Source organism: Argopecten irradians, chromosome 1 (assembly GCF_041381155.1).
Source record: "Argopecten irradians isolate NY chromosome 1, Ai_NY, whole genome shotgun sequence".
NCBI lineage: Eukaryota > Metazoa > Mollusca > Bivalvia > Pectinida > Pectinidae > Argopecten > Argopecten irradians.
This window is the reverse complement of record NC_091134.1, coordinates 19464414-19485407: the sequence shown is the minus strand read 5'-3', so window position 1 is coordinate 19485407 and position 20994 is coordinate 19464414. Positions and strand designations below refer to the sequence as shown.

Here is a 20994-nt window from a genome sequence, read left to right as displayed (position 1 = left end):
GACACCGGCAAGATGTCCGCCACCATCGACTTGTTGGTTTTCGTAGATTGTAAGGAGTATTTAGCGGATTAATGGTATGTATCGTAAATCTAAGAATAAAAGTTGTCTATTTATTAAAAGTCATTTCGAAATAACTACAAACTGTATGTAATTTTCCTGCAAATATGGCCAAATTATTAGTTGAAATGAAATAGGAGTTTGACAGATTATGTTCAATGATGTGTTACATTTAGCACTGTTGTCAGACTGGAAAATGAATATAGGTAAACGTCATAACACATGGTTTTAGATAGGAGGATTTACAAGTACTATTTAGACATATTAACCAATGATATGATACAGACCGATTACGATTAAGCCTACCGGTCACAGTTTTGAAATTAATGATGCACGTGATGAATTGTAATTATGCTTGTGTAATTTTTTAGGGGGTGGGGTCAAAATGTATTACGAATGTAAAATGTAAGTGAGTGTTGTTTTTTGTATATTGCACGATATTTTTAAAAATAACGAAGCTAATTAGATAGTAATTTAACGATTTCTTGTTTATAACTACATATTCATAATTTATACATGTGTACTTGCATGTTCTTGTTGTTTTAAATTTACATATTTCTTTTATTAGATTAACAGTTGCTGATCATGACTGTTTGAACTGTTTTCATAGTGACAAAATGAAAATACCATACATGACAACATGGGTTAGATGATGGTGAATTCGAAAAACCCATTTATCGGCCAAGTGACTCAATTTCTTAGTGAAGTGCTTCCAAAGTGGAAAAGTTTTAGTTTTAGCGACCAAATGAAGACCAAGAATTTCTACATATGTCTCCTTTTCATAGCTGCTACTTCCACCTCAATATGGCTTCTAACCAACCCTTCTCCGAATCTCCATACCATAGTGTCTCAAACCCACAAACAGATCAACAACATCAAAAATATTCCAACGAACATAAGAACCTCAAACGAAGAAGAATTCAAAGTGGACCATGTCTACCTGGATCAACTTGGATTTTATGACAAGGATGCTAAAGTGGTTGGTGATGATTTTAAAGAAACACCAATAATTGGAACTTCAGTTCTGCCAGGTCACTATGAAGAAACTCTGAAGTTTGTAAAATCAACACAAAAAATGCTTCCTCAAAACAAAATTCTGATCTACGATCTTGGAATAAGTTCATCAGAATCTCAACAGGTATATTATTTTTTTCTAGAATGATAGTTATGCTGGCTAAATACAGGTAGTGTTCTTTAATACCAAACCACTATTACAGGGAACGTGTGACTGTGTTATAGATCTATACACTGTACACCCACACTGGCTAGAACGAATATACGTACCTGGCCTACTATACCTTTCGGACGGGTACAAATTGGTCCCTATGTGTCGTAGTGGAGCACTGCCTCCAAAAATCACTCTGGCATAGTTTTCTATACTTTTTTGTGTAGGTTTCCAATTATTTTATGCGTATACATGCATTCGCATATTATTTTTGTCGAAAACAAACATAACTACCATTCTTAATATCTACCGCACCGCTCGCAAGACATCAAATTCACAATTTGTGGACTTTCCATATAAATTTTCTACAGATAGACCTCCATATTTATTATGTAAAAAAATAATGCCTCAATGAGATTTGATATTTTATGTAGTTCAGTTTGATTCCCTAGTAGGTAATCGATATCAAACAAGTACGATAAAATGCAAAGAGGCGTTTTATAATGGTTTGCATAATCATTACTTTGCTCCATTAGCAGTAATATGCACCAATTGTAGCTCTAAAGATGACACCATTATCTGTCTTTAAGTCTTTTGAGTTACAATATTGCAGCTACCACACTTGCATGATTAATAGATACATAGTACATGTAGTCAATCAAGAGATTTTTTAGGCTTCAGGAAACAAACTCTTTCTAAGAATTCAAAATAAATAAAAATCTTGTATTTTTGCCATTTCCTCTATTTTTACACTCATAGAAATTTTGATAGGTATTCGGAAACTTCAATTCCCCAAGATGGTTCTTTGGATCCACCATTGATATACACTACATAAATAATTATAAACTTACATTATTACCTAGCTACATTTCATTTTTGTGCCTACCATGAGTTTTTTCAATCATTGTGTAAGGAAAACATGATTATAAGTCTTTCTTGTTAATTTATGAAAAATTATTTGAGAGTGAAGTGAAAAATGATAAGATTTTTTATGCTATACCTTATTTTTGTCTCTATTATTATGCTAGAACTATTACTAGAGACAACATATAAATATATTGTATGGGCTAGTGATGCTGTTTAGACTATTTTGATATTACCTTACATATGTACAGTCTCTATATCTACAGATGGTGAAGTTCTGTAACAAGACAAGGACCTGCTCTCTAAAAGTGTTTCCATTAGATAAGTTTCCTTCACACATCAGATACCTAGACACAAAGAGTTACAGACCCCTGGCCATACAGGTATGTATATAAAATGTTTTGTTTTCCATCTGTTGTCTGTGCAATCAGTATCTCAATCTTTTGTCCAATTTTTTTTCAGGATGCAATTTATTATTTTAAGTACTTTCATATGCATTATTGAAGTAAAAAAAGAAGCTCAAACTTTTCAATCGTGGTGATGGTGTAAAGTAAGTAACTTTTGTTACTGAAGAAAAATACTAATTCGTCTGCTACTGTTTTAAATACCAGTAGGTGAAAATTACCATTTGTCGGCGGTGTAGCAGCTTTAATGCATCGGCTCCAAAAATTATGAAATTAAAAGTAAAATATATTTGGTTTATCTGTAATCCTTCCAGAAGATATTAAATCGAGATATATATTTTGGTAAATTACATTGAAATAGTTTTGGGTATATTTCAGTAATTTGTCAAGCCAAGGTTAAGGTAGATGGGCTTGACTAATGTGAAAATGAATTAAAATTTAATAGCTTTATAAATAAATTAAAGAAAAACTTTGATATTTTCATATTGCAATGTTTGCACTTGAAAAAATGGTTAAAAGTGAGAACTGATATTGTAGGAGACACTGAAGGAGTATGGAGCTGTGATATGGCTGGAGCCGCCAGAACACTTTACGACTAGTAAGCTGAACAAGGTACTGGTACAGGCACAGAAAGAAGGAATCGCAGCTTGGACCATACAGGAACCGGCATCCGCTCTTATCCACCCGAAGATGTTCAAATATTTCAAAACCAAGCAGGATAACTACTACTTTCTACGGGCAGCAAAGGCCAACCAGTTGATTATTTATAACACAGCAAAGATACGACAGGATTTAATGCTGCCCTGGGTCAAATGTGCTTTAACAGAAGAGTGTATCAATCCTACAGGTGCTCAAAACTTTGGCTGTAACTATGATCTCAAGCCACGATTTAGGTATATGGGCTGTCACAAGTATGATATGGCAGCCTTGAATGTTATTTTAGGATTGATGTTTGAATTTTCCGAGTCACCATATGAAGTGGAAGAGGAGATTTTTGGAGTTTTAGTTATGGAGCATAGTGGGAACTCCACCTATCCGCGCTATGTTACCAGAGACAAATTAACACAGATTAGATAAGTTGGCCAGACTGCAGTGGTATTTATTTTAAAAATCGAGCAAAGTAATTTATGGTTGACATATTCTGTGTATCATTTTGTTACATGAAGGATAATGGTTTAAATTTCTACATTGTCAATAAGTGCTAACATTGTATTTCCACTGCTTTCATTTAATTTATATTCAAATGATTTAGGATTTATTTTGCAAGTAATAGAGGAACACTTTCATATAGTTTGAGATTAATTAACTTAGATACGAAGTACTGTTATATTACTGATATGCTAGCCCAGATCAAAAGAATATATAGACACATTCAATGCAAACTACAAATTTGAGGTTTGGAAAATTATGAGAAATGGGCATTATCATGGATTATTATTTAAAGTAATTGTCTTCACACTGATTTTAGATTTCCCCACATAACAAGTTTAGATTTAAGAGCATATACTGTACAAATACATACATGGCAACTTTATTTTTAGAGGTTTATGTCAGTGCATGACCAGACTCTTCAATCCTAGCAGATATTACTCAGATAAGTAAACGGAAGAAACACACACGTAGCATTAATCTTAGTTCATATAAATTGGGACAAATGTTGCAAAATGGATTAGGTACCCAACAGTCATCATTCGAGATTTTAACATTCCACACCTAGTGATGTCAGATTTTCTTGGTGAGCTATTTTGTCATTGTGTCAAATTCTAGCATTTGCCCGTGATTTAATGGTAAAGGGAATCTTAAAATTAAACCACAAAATACAGATGGATAAATGTAACAGATAAATCTTTATTAAAGATTGAATCAAATATTAAAACTCTAAGCGTGTGTAGAATTTGTGTATACGCGTGTAAAACATTTGAAATAAATACTTGTCTATCATTACATTAGATTTCACATTAGATTGGGGTTCCTTTTTACAATAGTATCAGTATTGTAGGTATAGTGGTATAGAATGTTTTTTGAAATCAAATGTTTTGTTTTTATGATGTGAAAAAGTTTTGATTTTATATCTAGTTTTTTTTCGAAAACTTCCTTTGATCCATTGCATCATTTCCTCATTTTACACTACATTAGTCCTATCTTAGAAATAGATAGATGTAGTCGATCATTTGATGCTAGGATAATTATTTTAGTCAGAGCTACTTCAGTCACCAAACCCAGGGACTTCATGTATCAGCAAGGTGTGTATTAGAATTTATATAATAATAATGTGAAGAGTTCAGCCGGTCAGGATGGAACTTTCAGCATTTAACGCATTCATCCCTGAAGACACATTTAGGCTCTTCTAAATCAAAGACTAGACCAGTCCATTATGAAATTTCAGGGGTGAAAGAGTTAATGACTTTAGATATTAATAGGATAAATTATACATGTATTATTATTATTGGTTAGGCAAAGAGCATTTATCTCAAGTTGAAATTACTGTAGCTTATATTATAATGCAGTAAATGCTTGTACAGTCAGACTGTAGCTTATATTATAATGCAGTAAATGCTTGTACAGTCAGAAGCTTTGAAATGCCTGTCTCGCCAAATAGTATACACTGATCATGAACAACACCTCTGTGCTGTAGAGATATCAATGTGTACACTTTAGGATAGTGCAAGGCTCTGTACCCGGGTATATCTATACCATACATTCTACATTTTCCCTCATGGTCACCTTTACTTGCTAATCAAAAGTTTATGTTTGATGTAATTTTCATTTTATTTCAACATTGTTGATCGGAAATAAATCGGGTTAATGTTATTAGAAGTAGATTTGATCGTTTTACATAATGTATTTTTACTGTAACATTAAACATTCATTATTGATAGTCTTGTTAATATATATAAATGTCTTGTGTCTGGTTTTTATAGTTTTTAATGTAGGGCCCAAGACATGGATTAAATTACACTATAGAAGATTTAGGAATTATTTAGGTACATACATGTAGTTTACGTACTTAAACCACCACTGCTTGATCATGAGGAACAGGAATGTCTGTTTTCATATACGTCAACGTTACTTTTGGTGTAAAATAAGCAAATCTGAACAAACACATGCTTCAGGTTAAAAAAATTACCTTTTATTCCTTTGTTGTTAAAACTGTCATGTCACATTTTAAACTTCATTGGGAAAAAGTCGGAGTCAATCAGGAATAATGTCTTGTCATAGTAATATTTTTAGTTAGAAATTGGCAAACACTTTCAATGCAAAATATTTTGTCATGGTATTAATTTTATTTAGTTTGACAAACAGTCTCTCAATGCAAATCTGTAATTACTATGTATATTAATATTATTACAATATTTGATTGTGTTCAGTTAGAATTTAATAGCACTTGCCAATGAAAAAAGAAAACTCATGAGAATAAGGTATTGATATGATTATATGTGTACCTGTGATTTATGGTTCCATACTAATGTCACATTTTGGGTTTTGTTTATCGCCTCTCTAAATGTTGGCTTGTTGATTTTATAAATATATGAACCGGGTATAGTTATTTTGTTTGCTTTGACGTGTGAGGAGAATGTTTTGTGTCAGAAGTAAGTTTCTTTCCCTTCCACCTGTTATGAATTGTTGTATCTGTTGCATGTCTAGTTATGACCAGTTTAGACACACATTTTCTGAACAAAATATATGTGTATTAAAGTTGCTGTATTTCATGTGGTGTTTTGAGCACATAAACTTGTGCTATGTATGCTGAATGGCCTGTTTGACATGAAATCCTGCAGGCATACATTAATTTACAAAAAAAATTGCCTACTTTACTCTTCTGTCAAAATGTACCAGTTACGTGGATTATTGAGGCATATGCCTCTCCATGTAAATGATTAGCGTCTTAAGTTTAAACCAAAGTCTCCTAGAACTAGAACTTATAGTTAGAGATACAAACGGTCAACTGGTTGAAATAAATCAATGATTTTCACAGAGAATCTTTTGCAAAGGGGATAGAAATTACAACAGTGATACAAGCTACAATTGTATCAACTTATAGATTCTATCAGGTATATATTCTTCCCTCCTCCACCATATAGATTTTGATACAATGTAAAATGTCAATCAAATGGATCATTTATTTGTTAATTATTGCTGTTTGCAAAGTGCATTTTTAACAAAACTGCTTAATGCTTTACCCGAGCTTTATTGATATGGTTCATTATAGACATTGTCTTGATATTAAAAATATTCGTATTCCGATAACAGATACACTCTTAAAAGTAAACAATAATCACAATGTAATACAACTTTATGAACTCCTAAGGCAGTATTATATTAAATATACACGTATTTAGCAAGGCAAGTTGTATGTATTTTTGATGCATGTTAGATACATATTTACTGTATATGATTAAAGGAGATTTAAGATATTTAGATTACGCTGGAATCCGAACATTTGAATGTAGCTGTATGTGGTGTTCTTCAGCTATATAAACACATTATTTTTTACATTCCCACTCTTACGTTCTTTTGGTAAATAAGCTTTCGTTTATAATATTGAATCAAATGAAAGACTGATTAATAAAAAAAGGTTATCTGCATTGAACAGGCAATAGCTGTGGCACATTCTAAATGAGATTTGTTTTACCATAGAATTTAAAACTGAAATGGATAGATAGTAGTAATTTCATTCTACATTAGACACTATCGGTAACTTGATAAACATGGAGTTATCTCCCATTGGGAAAGTGGTTAGCATTCTTCTGTTTAGTCTGTTTTCTGTTCTTATAAGGTTTTAGTTAACAGCTCATCAAATAGTCTAAAGATAGTACATGTATACCATATACTTTTGTTATTATTTCTTGCACTTTGAAATTCACACAGAAATTACAGCCATGTATGTGTCCTACAAAACACTATTAGACAAGATTTGGGGTGATAAGTAATGATAACAGTTTGTATTGATGATTGAAATTTGTGTAATAAAATAATAATGAATCTTATTTTTCATTTGTTTATTTGTTTAGACATTTAATGTATTTAAGCATTATTCTCAATATTTTTTGGGGTTATGAAGTCATAATCAATGTCCGTCCGTTTTTTGTCTATGACTTCATAATCCCAAAAGATATTGAGAATAATGCTTATATGTTAATTCAGATAACTCACTCAGGTACTAATTAGGCATAAATTTCCGTGATTTTACTTACTTTTGCAATTAAACAAATTGTGTTGTGGTGCAGTGATATCTTATCTAATAATTCAGTTTTGCCAATGACTTTGCCACTTTTAAAATTCTCTGTGAAACTGTTTTGTATATATGACGTCATAATACTTGATGTACAATTCTTTCGGTCTATGAGAAAATAACCTCAAACATTTAACCAATAGAAATGAGTGTAACATATGAAATTAAATTATGACCAAAGGTATAAAAGATTTGAACAATGATGTTATATGTACAAATTGTTACTTAAAAGAGAGTGCTTATATATATAGCTGGTATGAGGCTAGCTAATCATAGGGTCTGGACAAGAAAGATGCTTTACAATATATTAGATATTGTTACTATCTGTAACAAGTCGATCAGTACAAGTACTACAACACTAAAATCTCTTACTTGGACATCAATAATGTAGAATAAGAAATTTTGAAACCAAATAAGCTATTAGAACTAGGAGCCACCCTTTGACATTATCAAAACGACAGTCGTCTAAAATTGAGAAAGTATTCATTTAATTAGAGGTTAATCAATCCCTGGAACTCTCTTCCGGAAGCCGTCGTTACGTCACCATCAATAAAAACAATTGTATCTTGCTTGGATAAGCATCAGGGGCAACCCGAATGTTACTTTAATCATAAGATAGATAGTAATGAACTAATTCATGGTCGGGATATATAATATGATTAGCGATCTGGATATATAGGCATTGTGCCTGCGTCCATTATTATCATTTTTATTACTTGATATAAGCAAACAAGCTTGTTCTGTGGTACTTGGTCCATTCTGGCTTCACAATGTCAATATTGAAGAGGCCTAGAGAATTAATATTATGTAGCTGCTGTTTGTTTATTAATCAATAAATGACTGAATCTGAGAATCTGAACAAAGATGCCTTGATATCATATATGATTCAAAAGATCCTATCATATAGTAAATAGGATTGCTATGTGCATTGTGGATTCACATGGCCCTATTCAACATAGTCTTGTATTTCATTTCAGTGACCTTTAGATTATGCCAAAGTCATTTAAATGAATAAAAAAAAAAAACATTTCTGTCTTGCCGAAACATTTTCACAACACTAACATTGGTTGTATATGCATATATGCTAAACCACAGCAGAAACTACATTATTTTGTATCTTTAAAATTTCTCAAGCACCGACTACAAATTAATGACATTCTGACAGATACATGTTGCATTAGTTTTCTTTGGCTCCAGTGACCATGCCTTAGATGTTGGGACACCTAGACGGGCCAGAGAATCATTGACAAATCTTGACAAATCTTCATATTTGCCAGAAATAACAAGAACAAAATAATAACAATAGCAGCTACACCATTTATTACCCCTTTTATTACAAAACTTCTGAAACAGTTTTTAAAACTTTACAATGTTTCAAAACATGATTTTATGTTTTACTTTTATAAATAGAGGCAACTCATTACACATCGACTGTCGAAGGTTTTCTGTCTTAATTTAACAAATACGGGTACTACACTGATTGCTATATGACTAGATGATCCAACGAGAAACTAGCACTTCTGTTAATGGTAAAAATATTCCTATGCACAACATACAGCATAAAGTTGACCTTAAGACATTTTTACTCTCCAAAATGATGTGTAACTACAGGTTTTAACGGACATTTTGTCACTTCAGAAATCTGACACACTGATTTGTTAAATATATATTTTTTTTTCATTTGGGTCAACTTGAAGTTTAATAGGTGACACAGTGGCTACCGATACCATGGCCGTTTTCAATTTTGTATATAGGTTGATTGGTTGGACCTAGTTGTTCGAAATAAAAGATGGATCTGGTAATTTTAAATTGTTTTCAGACAAGCCTTGACAAAGCCCTTGCAGACTTGTATCAGAAACTGCCGGTCCATCAGGACTTATACTTGAAATAATGACTTTAACAAACGGTTGAAACAGTTTTTCTAAATATAAAACTAAAACGGCCTAAGATGTCGGGCAGCCTAACTAGCATTTACTTAATTTCAAGTTAGGAATAACAGTAGTTCATTATAAGTATGTATAATCCAAACGTGATGTATGAAAACTATTTGCTCTGGTACTGTGTACAACACCTACACAACAACATGTTTATCAAAGTATGAACATAGATCATTTAGATCTATCAGAGTTACTTCCCTTTATTGCACTTGCACTTTAATGATCTTTTTATTAAACAGAATAATACCATGTGGGGCGATTAGAATTTCAGTAAATGTTTTTCTATTTCATTTCCTTTATAATTGCTTCAAATATGAATGCCTCACATTAGAATACCACATGAACACATACTAATTAGAATAGTGATATTAAATTCAGATACAACCCCCTCTCCCTAGATAATTAAACTTCACTGTATTTTACAAAAATAATCTTATTAAATTAGAGTACACCATAATTTCCACAATAGAGAGTGGATACTGAATGTTGTATGAGTGAATTTATGAAGGAACATCATGTTATATGTTCATTCACATTTTCCGTATACAGGTGAAAATGATTTTAACGAAATTTTATTTAAAACCAACAATAAAAGGATCATGTATATTATGATGACTGTGACGCTGAGGTACAAAAACCTGAATACTAAATCATCAAGTAACATGAGGTTCTTCAACATTGATTGGTCATATGCTCAATTGGCCCTATCTTTAAGATAATTTGTAGAAATAGTAAATGTTTTTTTTTTTTTTACATATTTAAACAAAACATCATTTAATAGATACATAGCCAAAATAAATGTACACAGCATTCAGACATTAAATATCTGTTGAATTATACAGCATTGATGATAAGGGAATTATTTTAATGAATCACCACCAATAAAATCATATTTGGTTTCAGTTACAGAGTTCAAAAATAATTTATGAGATTGGTATGCTGAGTCTATCTTCCTCTCCGCTTGTGCGCTGAACTAGGACTTGGTGCTGAATTACTTGAAGGTTCAGGTTCAGCTTCTTGTTTTACTTTGAGCCACTTGAGAGGTTTTCTCCTAAACACTGGCCAAGGTGGTAGAGTCAGCTATGAACAAGGAATAAAGGGAATATGATATTATTTATTAGGCTTATAGAACTCAGAAGCAAACCAACTGTCAGACATCTTTGTACACATGAACGATACCTGCACCTCAATCAGTTTATTTTGCATGAAATATGTTAAGTCTACCACGTTCTAAACAATTTAATATCATTTCTTGATTTTTTTTGTAATGCATTGTAAACATATTACATGTACATATATGTACATGTAATAAGTATATCAGAAGTTAAAATTACAGAATAACCTGATGGAACAGTCCATGTGCAAAAACACCAAAAGCAAACTGGTAGTTATTTGAAATATTATTTCCAATGACCTGTGGTTTGAAACATCATTAAACTCTGCATAAATTCATGATAATGTACCAAGTAATTTAAAAACAATACTTCATACTTACAAAACAGGAAATTACGAATCCTGCTATGAGAATGTACATGGTCTGTGAAAACTGCTGGCAGATATATCCCCAAATAAACCCTACTAACTGTAAATAAGAAAGTATTTATCGTTTATTTCCAATTACATATATACTAAATTGTACCATTATCAATTCATACATTTATGCCAGAAAACAAAAGTTTTGTTAAGCAAAAAATATGTGTATCCTGGTATTTCCAATACAGAATTCAACTCAATTTAAGAAAAAGTATGTAGTTTATTATGTACTAAAAAGCTGATAATATATACATTGAATAAATCAATAATCATATGATATATAATTTAAAGATGAAAGTCTTATGCCTTGTCAGTGAAATACAAGATTTTTTCTTAAGAATCAAAGGACTTACCCCAAATACTAATATGATAATCTGGAACCATTTTTCAGCCCTTTTCTGTCCATCAAAGTCCTGAAAAAATAAAAATGATTATTGCTATTCCCTATTTTATGATTTCTAATGTTTCTGATTTGTCTTCCTTAAGTTCCTTACACTTCAATTTTAAGTATGACACTACTCATTTGTTTTTATCATGATATCATTTCATGTTTTCGTTATTGATGTTTGTGTAACATATATATTAAAGACCTGGGCTGTTTGACACAACAGAGTAGTCACCTATTCAAGAGCGGGCTATTAGACTAAGCAACTATATGTACATGAAATGCTCATAAGCAGAATCAACAAAATGGTCACATCAGCAGACAACATATGTCATGTTCATACAGTCAGGGGATTCATCTAAACAACTTCTATATTCTGTCAAATATGACAAATTACAGCCCCAAGTCACAATTGTAATAGTCTTGGCAAGCCTTTTCTTTAATGTAAGTTAATTAAGATCAAATTGTAGAGAATGTGACAACCAAATCACAATCAGGGGTAATTCATAAATATCCAACAGCACTTCATGTTGAATTTACTATTGTCCAGTTGCTGTTGGCATTCATACTCCCATAATTGCTTACTGATTACGATCATTAATGCAGTTCAATGCTTACAGTGTAGTTATAATTCAAAATTTGATTATAATTTTAAAATCTCCAGAGATTTTGCATCCATAATTAAATAAACAAATCCTTATCGTCAACAATAGAACAATACAGCTATTATGCAGCCATCTTTTGTAATCGCTGAATATTAATACAATATGGATTGAGAAACGATGTGGGTAAAGTACAATTTATCGGTGATTACTGGTAATATTATGTCACAAAACTCACATCAAATGATGATATCATAATCATCAGTTGATAGGACCTAAAATCAACAGTAATTTATACTCAACTCATGTTGTTTAGAGATCTCGGAACTATCCTATTGTGATGTATACTTGGACCCAACCAGTAGTCGTGAAGGAACAATAGTTGTGATTTAAGGAAAAAAATGATTGTTTGCATCTCACGAAACACGATTAATATTTCCACATAAACAAAACAAAACCATCATGGAATATTCGTCAACAGCTCCATACATTCAGAAATATGGAAACACAGTAGAATATGCACACAATCATGACTTATGTTCCATCACAATTACTGGTTGGGTCCCAGTATTAAAAATGCAGGTAAAATAAGCAGATGGCAGTTATAAGTGTAACTAGCTACTGTTGTAGCGGAAGATATCACCTTCTGGAAAAATCAGTCAGAAGGTGATATCTTTTCTGCTACAACAGTAGCTATTATACCTGCTGAATGCTAACTGCATCTGGTAAGGTTCATTCTCGGCACCCATCGGCTGTCAAGCTATCGCTGTACTAACAGAGTGAAATGAAGGGAAGTAACTCTGATGGATGAGAATGGGTAAGGTTCCAAAGTGGGGATGTAGTCAAAATGTACATATTAGTGTACAGTTTATATGTACTGCACTAGTACTACTGTTAGGCTTACTGTATCATGTATTACACAAGGAGACACTGGCACTGGCATTTGACTGAACAAATCATTAAACATGTATGAATATGCTGCATTATTGAAATGGAAATTCGAACATGTTAATATACATATTTTCTTCTGGAAAATGACTTATTCAAATAAGCGGAAACACATGTACCAGATTTTTTATCATCATTTATATAACACAAAACATATTATTTGGATACCAGTGGAACCTCATCCGTACCAAACTTCGTGATTGAACAGCTGTTATTAAGGACAGTCATATTAGCTTGAAGCTATCACCAAGACTGGAAAAACAGTGCGAACAGTTCGAACAGCTGTTTTACCGTTAACAGTAACGTTGTACGTACATTGTCTGCAAACAGCTGCTATTTTTGCCAACCTTTGAAAAACTTACATCTTTTGAAAACTACATTCAAATTAATTACCATGTGTGTTGGAATGTTTTTGATGAAATCTGGAGCAAATTTCTCTATATATTCCATGTTTCTTTTAAAAGGTTGTCGAGGATCAAACAGTAAGTAATGGCGGAAGTTGACGTTGCTTTCAGACGAAACACCGGAGAACTCTCTAAGTATGAAGGTAAAATATTGCATATCCGGTTTGAAAGCTCAGAAAATGAAAATGGTGCAAGAATAGCAGTACGCTTATCAAACCGATGGTGTCAGAAAGTTCTAAGCATTTAATTTCAGTATACACAGAGAAAGATGGGCGTCCCAAAATTTTACAGATGGATCAGTGAACGGTATCCATGTCTGAGTGAGGTTGTAAAGGAATTTCAGGTGAGGCATATTGAATCAGTTTGATCACCAAAACAGTGGAAGAACACATTCTCAGATTTTGTGCAATAACGAGAGATATTTTTATATTTCAGAAACCGATTCAGAGTCAATAATTTATGTATCATCATTTTATTTCATTGTTTTTTTTTTCAATTCCGTTATATCATATTTCATTAAAAAAAATCGAACAAAACTTCGACAATCAGAGAAATGATCTGAAATTTCAACCGTTATCAAAAATTGTTTGACTAACCAAATCAGTTTACATTTAAAATATAACATAAATGTCACTGTTTCGCCCCAAAATCCTTTCGCCCTAGCAGTTCCGGGAAAATCATCAACTTGCGTATTAGAGTGGGGTTATGTAATTTCGCACACTTTTGGCATTGATTTTAATGAATTTCAAATATTTTCATTCCGAATCAAAAAGACTCGACTTACATCAGCAGCTGTATAGCGGGTGTCCATATTTCACCGGGGTCCAAATTTTGTCATTTTTATGATAAGTGTTATTTTGGTAATCATGACATTGGATAAGCAGCACAGTAACAGTAAGAAATAGAGATTATCTTCATTACAATATTTGAACAAAATAATTTCATTCCACATCAGTATTCAGACCTTTATTTTGACTTGATAGAAAATTTTGTTTATTGTGTCTGATTCCACACAATGTTGAATGAGGGGCTTATTTGATAATCAGATGACACTACATGGACATAAATTTACTAATTATAATTTTTGTATCTACTTTTAAATCATCTTTATTTACCAAAATGGCGAAATATTGACACCTTACGGGAAAATTGTGTCTGAAATCGTGAGGTATTGTAACCCTATTCATTCAAAAAATATAGTATCCATACTTTTGTGAGTATATTTAAATTTTGTTAGAATATGAGAAACCTTTCATTTAGACTTTTGATTGTATCTCTTATTCAAACAATAAAAATATACTCTTGTAAAAACAAGTTAAAAACGGCGAAATATGGACAACCTCTCTTCATGTGCTTCACAACACACGCATATGTCGGATATGCGCATATGCATCATTGCGCACGGGAGCTGTTATTAAGGTAGGTCCATACTTTTGAAAACCGCGCCAGTTCATATGACGCTAAACCGGAAGCTACCAAGGTTGTTTTGAATTCCAGAATGGTTTCTGATACGCCAAGACATTCCACTTGGATATATTTCCATTAGGTGAAAATTGTTTGCACATAACACTGAAAGTTTAAAATCATTAAATAAATCAAATAAAAGCAATGAAGTGATTATTAGATGCTAAATCTGAGGTTTTTGCGGTCCCCGTCGTAAATAGGAATGGATTTTTCAAACACTGGATGTACCTTTCGTCGCTATAAATGATAAGAAGGGACCCGTCCAGACAGAAATTCCGGAATTCCAAAAAAATCCCCTACGGATTTCCTTAAAACACAAAATTTGGAGAAAATCATAAAAATAAACAGATATAGACCAAATACAATAACACAAAAACATATTAAATGCTTAAATTGATTGTTTTTTTTATAGTATGATTTTCAAAAAATAGTCAAATATGACCCAACTTAATTAGCTCAGGATGAAATGGGGGTAAGGTTGTGAGTTACAAACTTCAAACTTACAAAATTGTGAAAATTTGATGGAGAACCCCATGTTTTTATATGATATTTGAAAAATAGATTACCTTTGGCATATCATACACAAATATCGTGAACTTGACATGGATTTTCATTTCCTTTTTTGCCTATTCATCAATTTTTAGGGGCGAAAATATGGCAAAACATGATAATTAAGTAAAAAAAAGGTCCTCGAAAAAAATGAAAAAGAGTTACCATACATGAAAATACAATAGTTTTGTATATTGTTCTATTGTAAGAAATTAAGGACAAAAAATCAACAGGACCCTAATATTACAGAAACATATTTTTATGTATTTTTTATTTCCGGCCAGCAAATTTGTACGGATGGTATATTTTAAGCTCCGATATCTCAAAAAGTAGTTCAAGAACACCCATTTTTCTATACAGATTTGAAATCTGCATGAAAAATGCAAGAAAATAAGACCTGTTAGAAAAAAATCACATGGGATTTCCCAAAAGTATGGAGCTACCTTAACATGAGATTAAACCTGTGGTCGAACGGGTTTGGAGGACGTAATTACGCACACCCCTCAAATTTTGTTGTTTTTGAAGAAAATAATTATTTTCAAACATTTCATAGAACAACAACATCATAAACAAAGATTAAGAACAGTTCCAATCTTGATATCAAAACCAATTATATTTCCAAATGAAAAAGTGATATCTTGCTGCCATTTTCGTTACAAAAAATGACCGCTCCCTATTGTAAACAATGTAAATGACCATCAGAGGGGCACCAAGATTATATCATTTCAATATTGACAACTTCCATTAGAAGGGAAAGTCTTTAAAATTTGTCTTGTTGGTTATTTATATCTGGTTCAACTTGATATAATTTGTTTTATTTTAAACTCTCGGAGTTGCTAAGAAAATATCAGGATATCAATTGTAGGGAATCAGAAATATGATTTTACTTTTGAGTTTGAAACAAATGTCTATTTGTCATATGTTTCGTCTTTCAGATTTTCTGGAAAATTGTTATTTGTTTAGATTAGCTAGAATTTTATTGATCAATTTTTCACATTTCATTGTTTCATTTTCTAAAAACTAAAAATTGAATCTTGGCATTAATTTTAGTTATGTAATCTACCATACAGGAGTCTAATAATCAATAGGTTGGTCATAAAACAATTTATATATATTATATAGGATTCTTTGAATCGTATTTAATATCACTGCTGGTTGAATGCCATTTAATTATCCTCTATCCAATATATGTCATGTCTATTTTCATTGAATGCTACAAACAGACATACATATAGACAAACATCAGTGTGTAAATAAATTCCACTTCACAGAGTTTTTGAAGTATCAATAATGATGAGGTTATTACATGGTGTATAGATGTCCAGACAATTGTTGTTTATGTATTACCGTATTTGACTCAATAAGCACATCCGTGTCACTTACCCTTTTAATTTTGAGGCCGTAATTTTACTTATCTTGAATTAAATGCAGACTGAAAACTGTGTAGCTAGGGTTCTTTACAGATTTCTTTTTCAAATTGATTTATGGCTTATTTTGTGCAATAATTTTATGAAAGGCTAATTTAAATTTCATTTAAATAACTTAAGACGTCTTATTTTCTGTTTTTTTTTTTTTTTCATTTTTTGTTAGTGTGCTTGGTACTTTTGGTGTTGTTATCTTTAATTTGCCCGATACAATGAGAAGGGGTGGTGATGTGATTGTTCCAGTCATTCCCAGACTATGCATGTTATCAGATGATATGTGAGAGTTGTGTCACTGAGTGATATTTAACAAGTAATTGGGTTGTCAACTAGTTTCCAGTGACATCTCACTGTGGGTAGAATATGTGGTCTGTTGATATTAATTGTGTCCACACTAATTCCATTGGTTTAAAACAAATGTAACTTTCAATAGGTAATGACAGTTCAGTACACATTATAATAGAATTTTAAAAGTATTTTCCCTCCCTTTGGTTTTGTTTCTCTCCCTGGATTTGACACCCTGACATTTTTCCATTAACAAATTATAAAGTTGGAAGTAAAAGTGATCAAATATCTAGGTTGATACATGTACTTTCTTTACAATGTGTCTAGAGGGGATCAGAACTGAATATACATGATCTTAATTTATTTATAATCAGTTTTTTAGTGGGACCTCTTTAATTGAAATTGATTGGTTAGTCTGAACCAAGCGTTTCACTAAAATTTGTACACTACTGTATCCTTGATCCTGCTGGTGTTGTGCTAAAGAGGTGATTGTAATTAAATTCTCATCAAAATTGAGTTAGAGTATGATATTCAAAGTAGTTTTGGGTCCTATACATTAACAGTCAGGGTCATTAAGACATACCAGGTTTACAAGTGGAAGAAAGTCGAAGTACACAGAGAAAAAACTTGAAATGGTAATTTTAAGAATAGGACAGAATAAGGTGATACTAAAATGATACTCTTAACGTGATCATCATTAGACATGCATAATGTACTGTTTGAACTGGAAATAAGAAATGTATTCCGACACATATTGCCTAGCAGTACGTCCTTCCAGTGTTCTATATCAATGACCACAGAGCTACTGATGCAGATGTAGGATGCGTCAGAAATCCTTCCTGGGTACAGATGTATTCCCTCAAGTGTAGATATGATTGTGCAAATATTTTGCAAACAGAGATTATTGATGTTATCAAGAGATATTCCCTTATTTTAAAATAATCAAGAGATATTTCCCTTATCTTAAAATAATCCTATATAATTATGCATATATACTATAAAATTGAGATCTGAGATCTATTGAGAATTTAGAAAAAAGTTTTAGCACACTTGATCCCTCTGAATGTTCAAGCTGATAATTGTCGACAAAATTGGTAAGAAATCGCTTGCTGTATCATATATAGATTATAATAGGTAACACTATGGGGAGGTAATACAACAATTCACTACAAGTATATTTATGTTTATATACACAAGTCTAAACAATGTCTCCTCCTCCACAACTATACACACACTCCTGGGACCACTACCTCACCGCCATCCCCACCACCTATAGCTATAACTCATATATAGGTGTACCTGATGATGAGGTCACCCCAGCTACAGTGACAGCTCCCATGACCTCAGAGGTCAAGATCATGGCTCAGCCATACTGCTGTCATCAGTGAAGCGCCCCTCCCCAGTTTAATTAGCTAGCCCCAGTAAACCTGTGCCCAATTATCATGGTCAGCATCTCGCTCCAGAGTCCAGACACAACATAAACACTATAACAATAAACAAATATCACAATACATGTACAATGAAATCTGTTTATAAAAACCACCCAGATGATTGAGGATAATGACCTTTATACTTTGTCTGATTGTGTGGAATAGATGGTTTGGGACCATAAGAAAGTTGTCTGATTTATTAAGAAGATCATCTTTATACCAAAACAGCTTCTAATTAAGACAGGTTCTAGCAAACTTGATACATGTACTTTAATTTATAGCATTTTTTTTTTTTTTATCCCCCGCCCAACGAAGTTGGCGGGGGATATACAAATGGGTTCCGTCCGTCTGTCCGTCCGTCTGTCCGTCCGTACGAATGGTTTCCGGAGCATAACTCTAAAAGCAGTAGAGATATTTCCACGAAACTTCATACACACATTTGTCTTATGGTCTAGTAGTGCCTTTTGCTATTTTTAGGTTTTCATTTTTTGCATTTTTTCCGTAACCATGGAAACATTGCTGAAAATATCATATTTTTGTACCAGGTTCGTTTCCGGAGCATAACTGGAAAACCGGTTGAGATATATGCACGAAACTTCATACACACATTGGTCTTATGGTCTAGTAGTGCCTTTTGCTATTTTAAGGTTTTCACTTTTTGTACTTTTTTCTGTAACCATGGAAACATTGCTGAAAATGGCAGATTTTTGTGTAAGAATCGTTTCCGGAGCACAACTCTAAAACCAGCAGAGATATTTCCATGAAACTTCATAGACACATTGTTCTTATGGTCTAGTAGTACCTTTTGCTATTTTTAGGTTTCTCATTTTTTACTCTTTTTCCGTAACCATGGAAACATTGCTGAAAATATCATATTTTTGTACCAGGTTCGTTTCCGGAGCATAACTGGAAAACTGGTTGAGATATATGCACGGAACTCCATAGGCACATTAGTCTTAAGGTCTAATAGTGCCTTTTGCTATTTTAAGGTTTTCACTTTTTGTACTTTTTTCTGTAACCATGGAAACATTGCTGAAAATGGCAGATTTTTGTGTAAGAATTGTTTCTGGAGCACAACTCTAAAACTAGCAGAGATATTTCCATGAAACTTCAAAGACACATTGTTCTTATGGTCTAGTAGTGCCTTTTGCTATTTTTAGGTTTTCACTTTTTGTGCTTTTTTCTGTAACCATGGAAACATTGCTGAAAATGGCAGATTTTTGTGTAAGAATCGTTTCCGGAGCATAACTCTAAAACCAGCAGAGAAATTTCCATGAATCTTCATAGACACATTGTTCTTATGGTTTAGTAGTACCTTTTGCTATTTTTAGGTTTTTCATTTTTTGCACTTTTTCGGTAACCATGGAAACATTGCTGAAAATATCATATTTTTGTACCAGGTTCGTTTCCGGAGCATAACTGGAAAATCGGTTGAGATATTTATGCACGGAACTCCATAGGCACATTAGTCTTAGGTCTAGTAGTGCCTTTTGCTATTTTAAGGTTTTCACTTTTTGTACTTTTTTCTGTAACCATGGAAACATTGCTGAAAATGGCAGATTTTTGTGTAAGAATCGTTTCCGGAGCACAACTCTAAAACTAGCAGAGATATTTCCATGAAACTTCATAGACACATTGTTCTTATGGTCTAGTAGTGCCTTTTGCTATTTTTAGGTTTTCACTTTTTGTGCTTTTTTCTGTAACCATGGAAACATTGCTGAAAATATCATGGTAAATGGTAAATGTTACTTTGCAAAACTCCACCCATCTTTGTGTATATAGTCTAATGTAAATGTCAAGGCTGTATACCTGATTCAACAATTGCAGCCCCGCTCTACTTGAATTATACTCCATCTTTCTTTAGCTCAACTTTATTTTTCCTGTTTTTTTTTCATACACATGAGTCTCCACAATCAAACTTACTTCAGCTTTGATATCTCCATTGGCGGGGGATCTGAATGACTATGTCCTTGTTGGAATTATATTTTGATCTGTAAATCATTGAGAAATGGTTCACTCCAATACCTTGAATGTCAGATCGCAGACATTTTAAATCACTTAAATTCATCTTTTGTTTTAACTTATATTATGAAAATTTTGCAATCTAAAATTTGATGTTCATTATCTACTCTGTACACTCTGTATGAACAGAGTGTACAGAGTAGATAATGAACATTCATACAGAGTGTACAGAGTAGATAATGAACATTCATACAGAGTGTACAGAGTAGATAATGAACATTCATACAGAGTGTACAGAGTAGATAATGAACATTCATACAGAGTGTACAGAGTAGATAATGAACATTCATA

At 32.5% G+C, this 20994-nt stretch overlaps 3 protein-coding genes across 3 annotated transcripts in view; 2 read left to right on the top strand and 1 right to left on the bottom strand.

Moving 5' to 3' along the window:
• On the top strand, positions 1-7478 carry LOC138319902 (uncharacterized). Its single transcript, XM_069263021.1, has 4 exons — positions 1-74; positions 626-1195; positions 2353-2469; positions 3028-7478. Exons 2-4 carry the CDS (start codon positions 707-709, stop codon positions 3565-3567), a joined length of 1146 nt encoding a protein of 381 aa, XP_069119122.1. The 5' UTR covers positions 1-74; positions 626-706; the 3' UTR covers positions 3568-7478.
• Positions 7479-9020: 1542 nt separating this feature from the next.
• Positions 9021-13650, bottom strand: LOC138319890 (signal peptidase complex subunit 1-like). The gene is made up of 4 exons (XM_069263013.1): positions 13522-13650; positions 11547-11606; positions 11156-11242; positions 9021-10740 (listed from the first exon to the last, which is right to left on the bottom strand). The coding sequence occupies exons 1-4, from the start codon at positions 13576-13578 to the stop codon at positions 10606-10608; spliced, it is 339 nt and encodes a 112-aa protein (XP_069119114.1). The 5' UTR covers positions 13579-13650; the 3' UTR covers positions 9021-10605.
• A 47-nt stretch (positions 13651-13697) lies between these two features.
• The window catches only part of LOC138319878 (5'-3' exoribonuclease 1-like), a 44052-nt gene continuing 36755 nt past the window's right edge, over positions 13698-20994 (top strand). Inside the window, exon 1 of the mRNA XM_069263005.1 lies at positions 13698-13875. Within this exon, the coding sequence (XP_069119106.1) occupies positions 13801-13875 (75 nt within the window). The 5' untranslated portion in view covers positions 13698-13800. The remainder of the gene's footprint in view (positions 13876-20994) is intronic.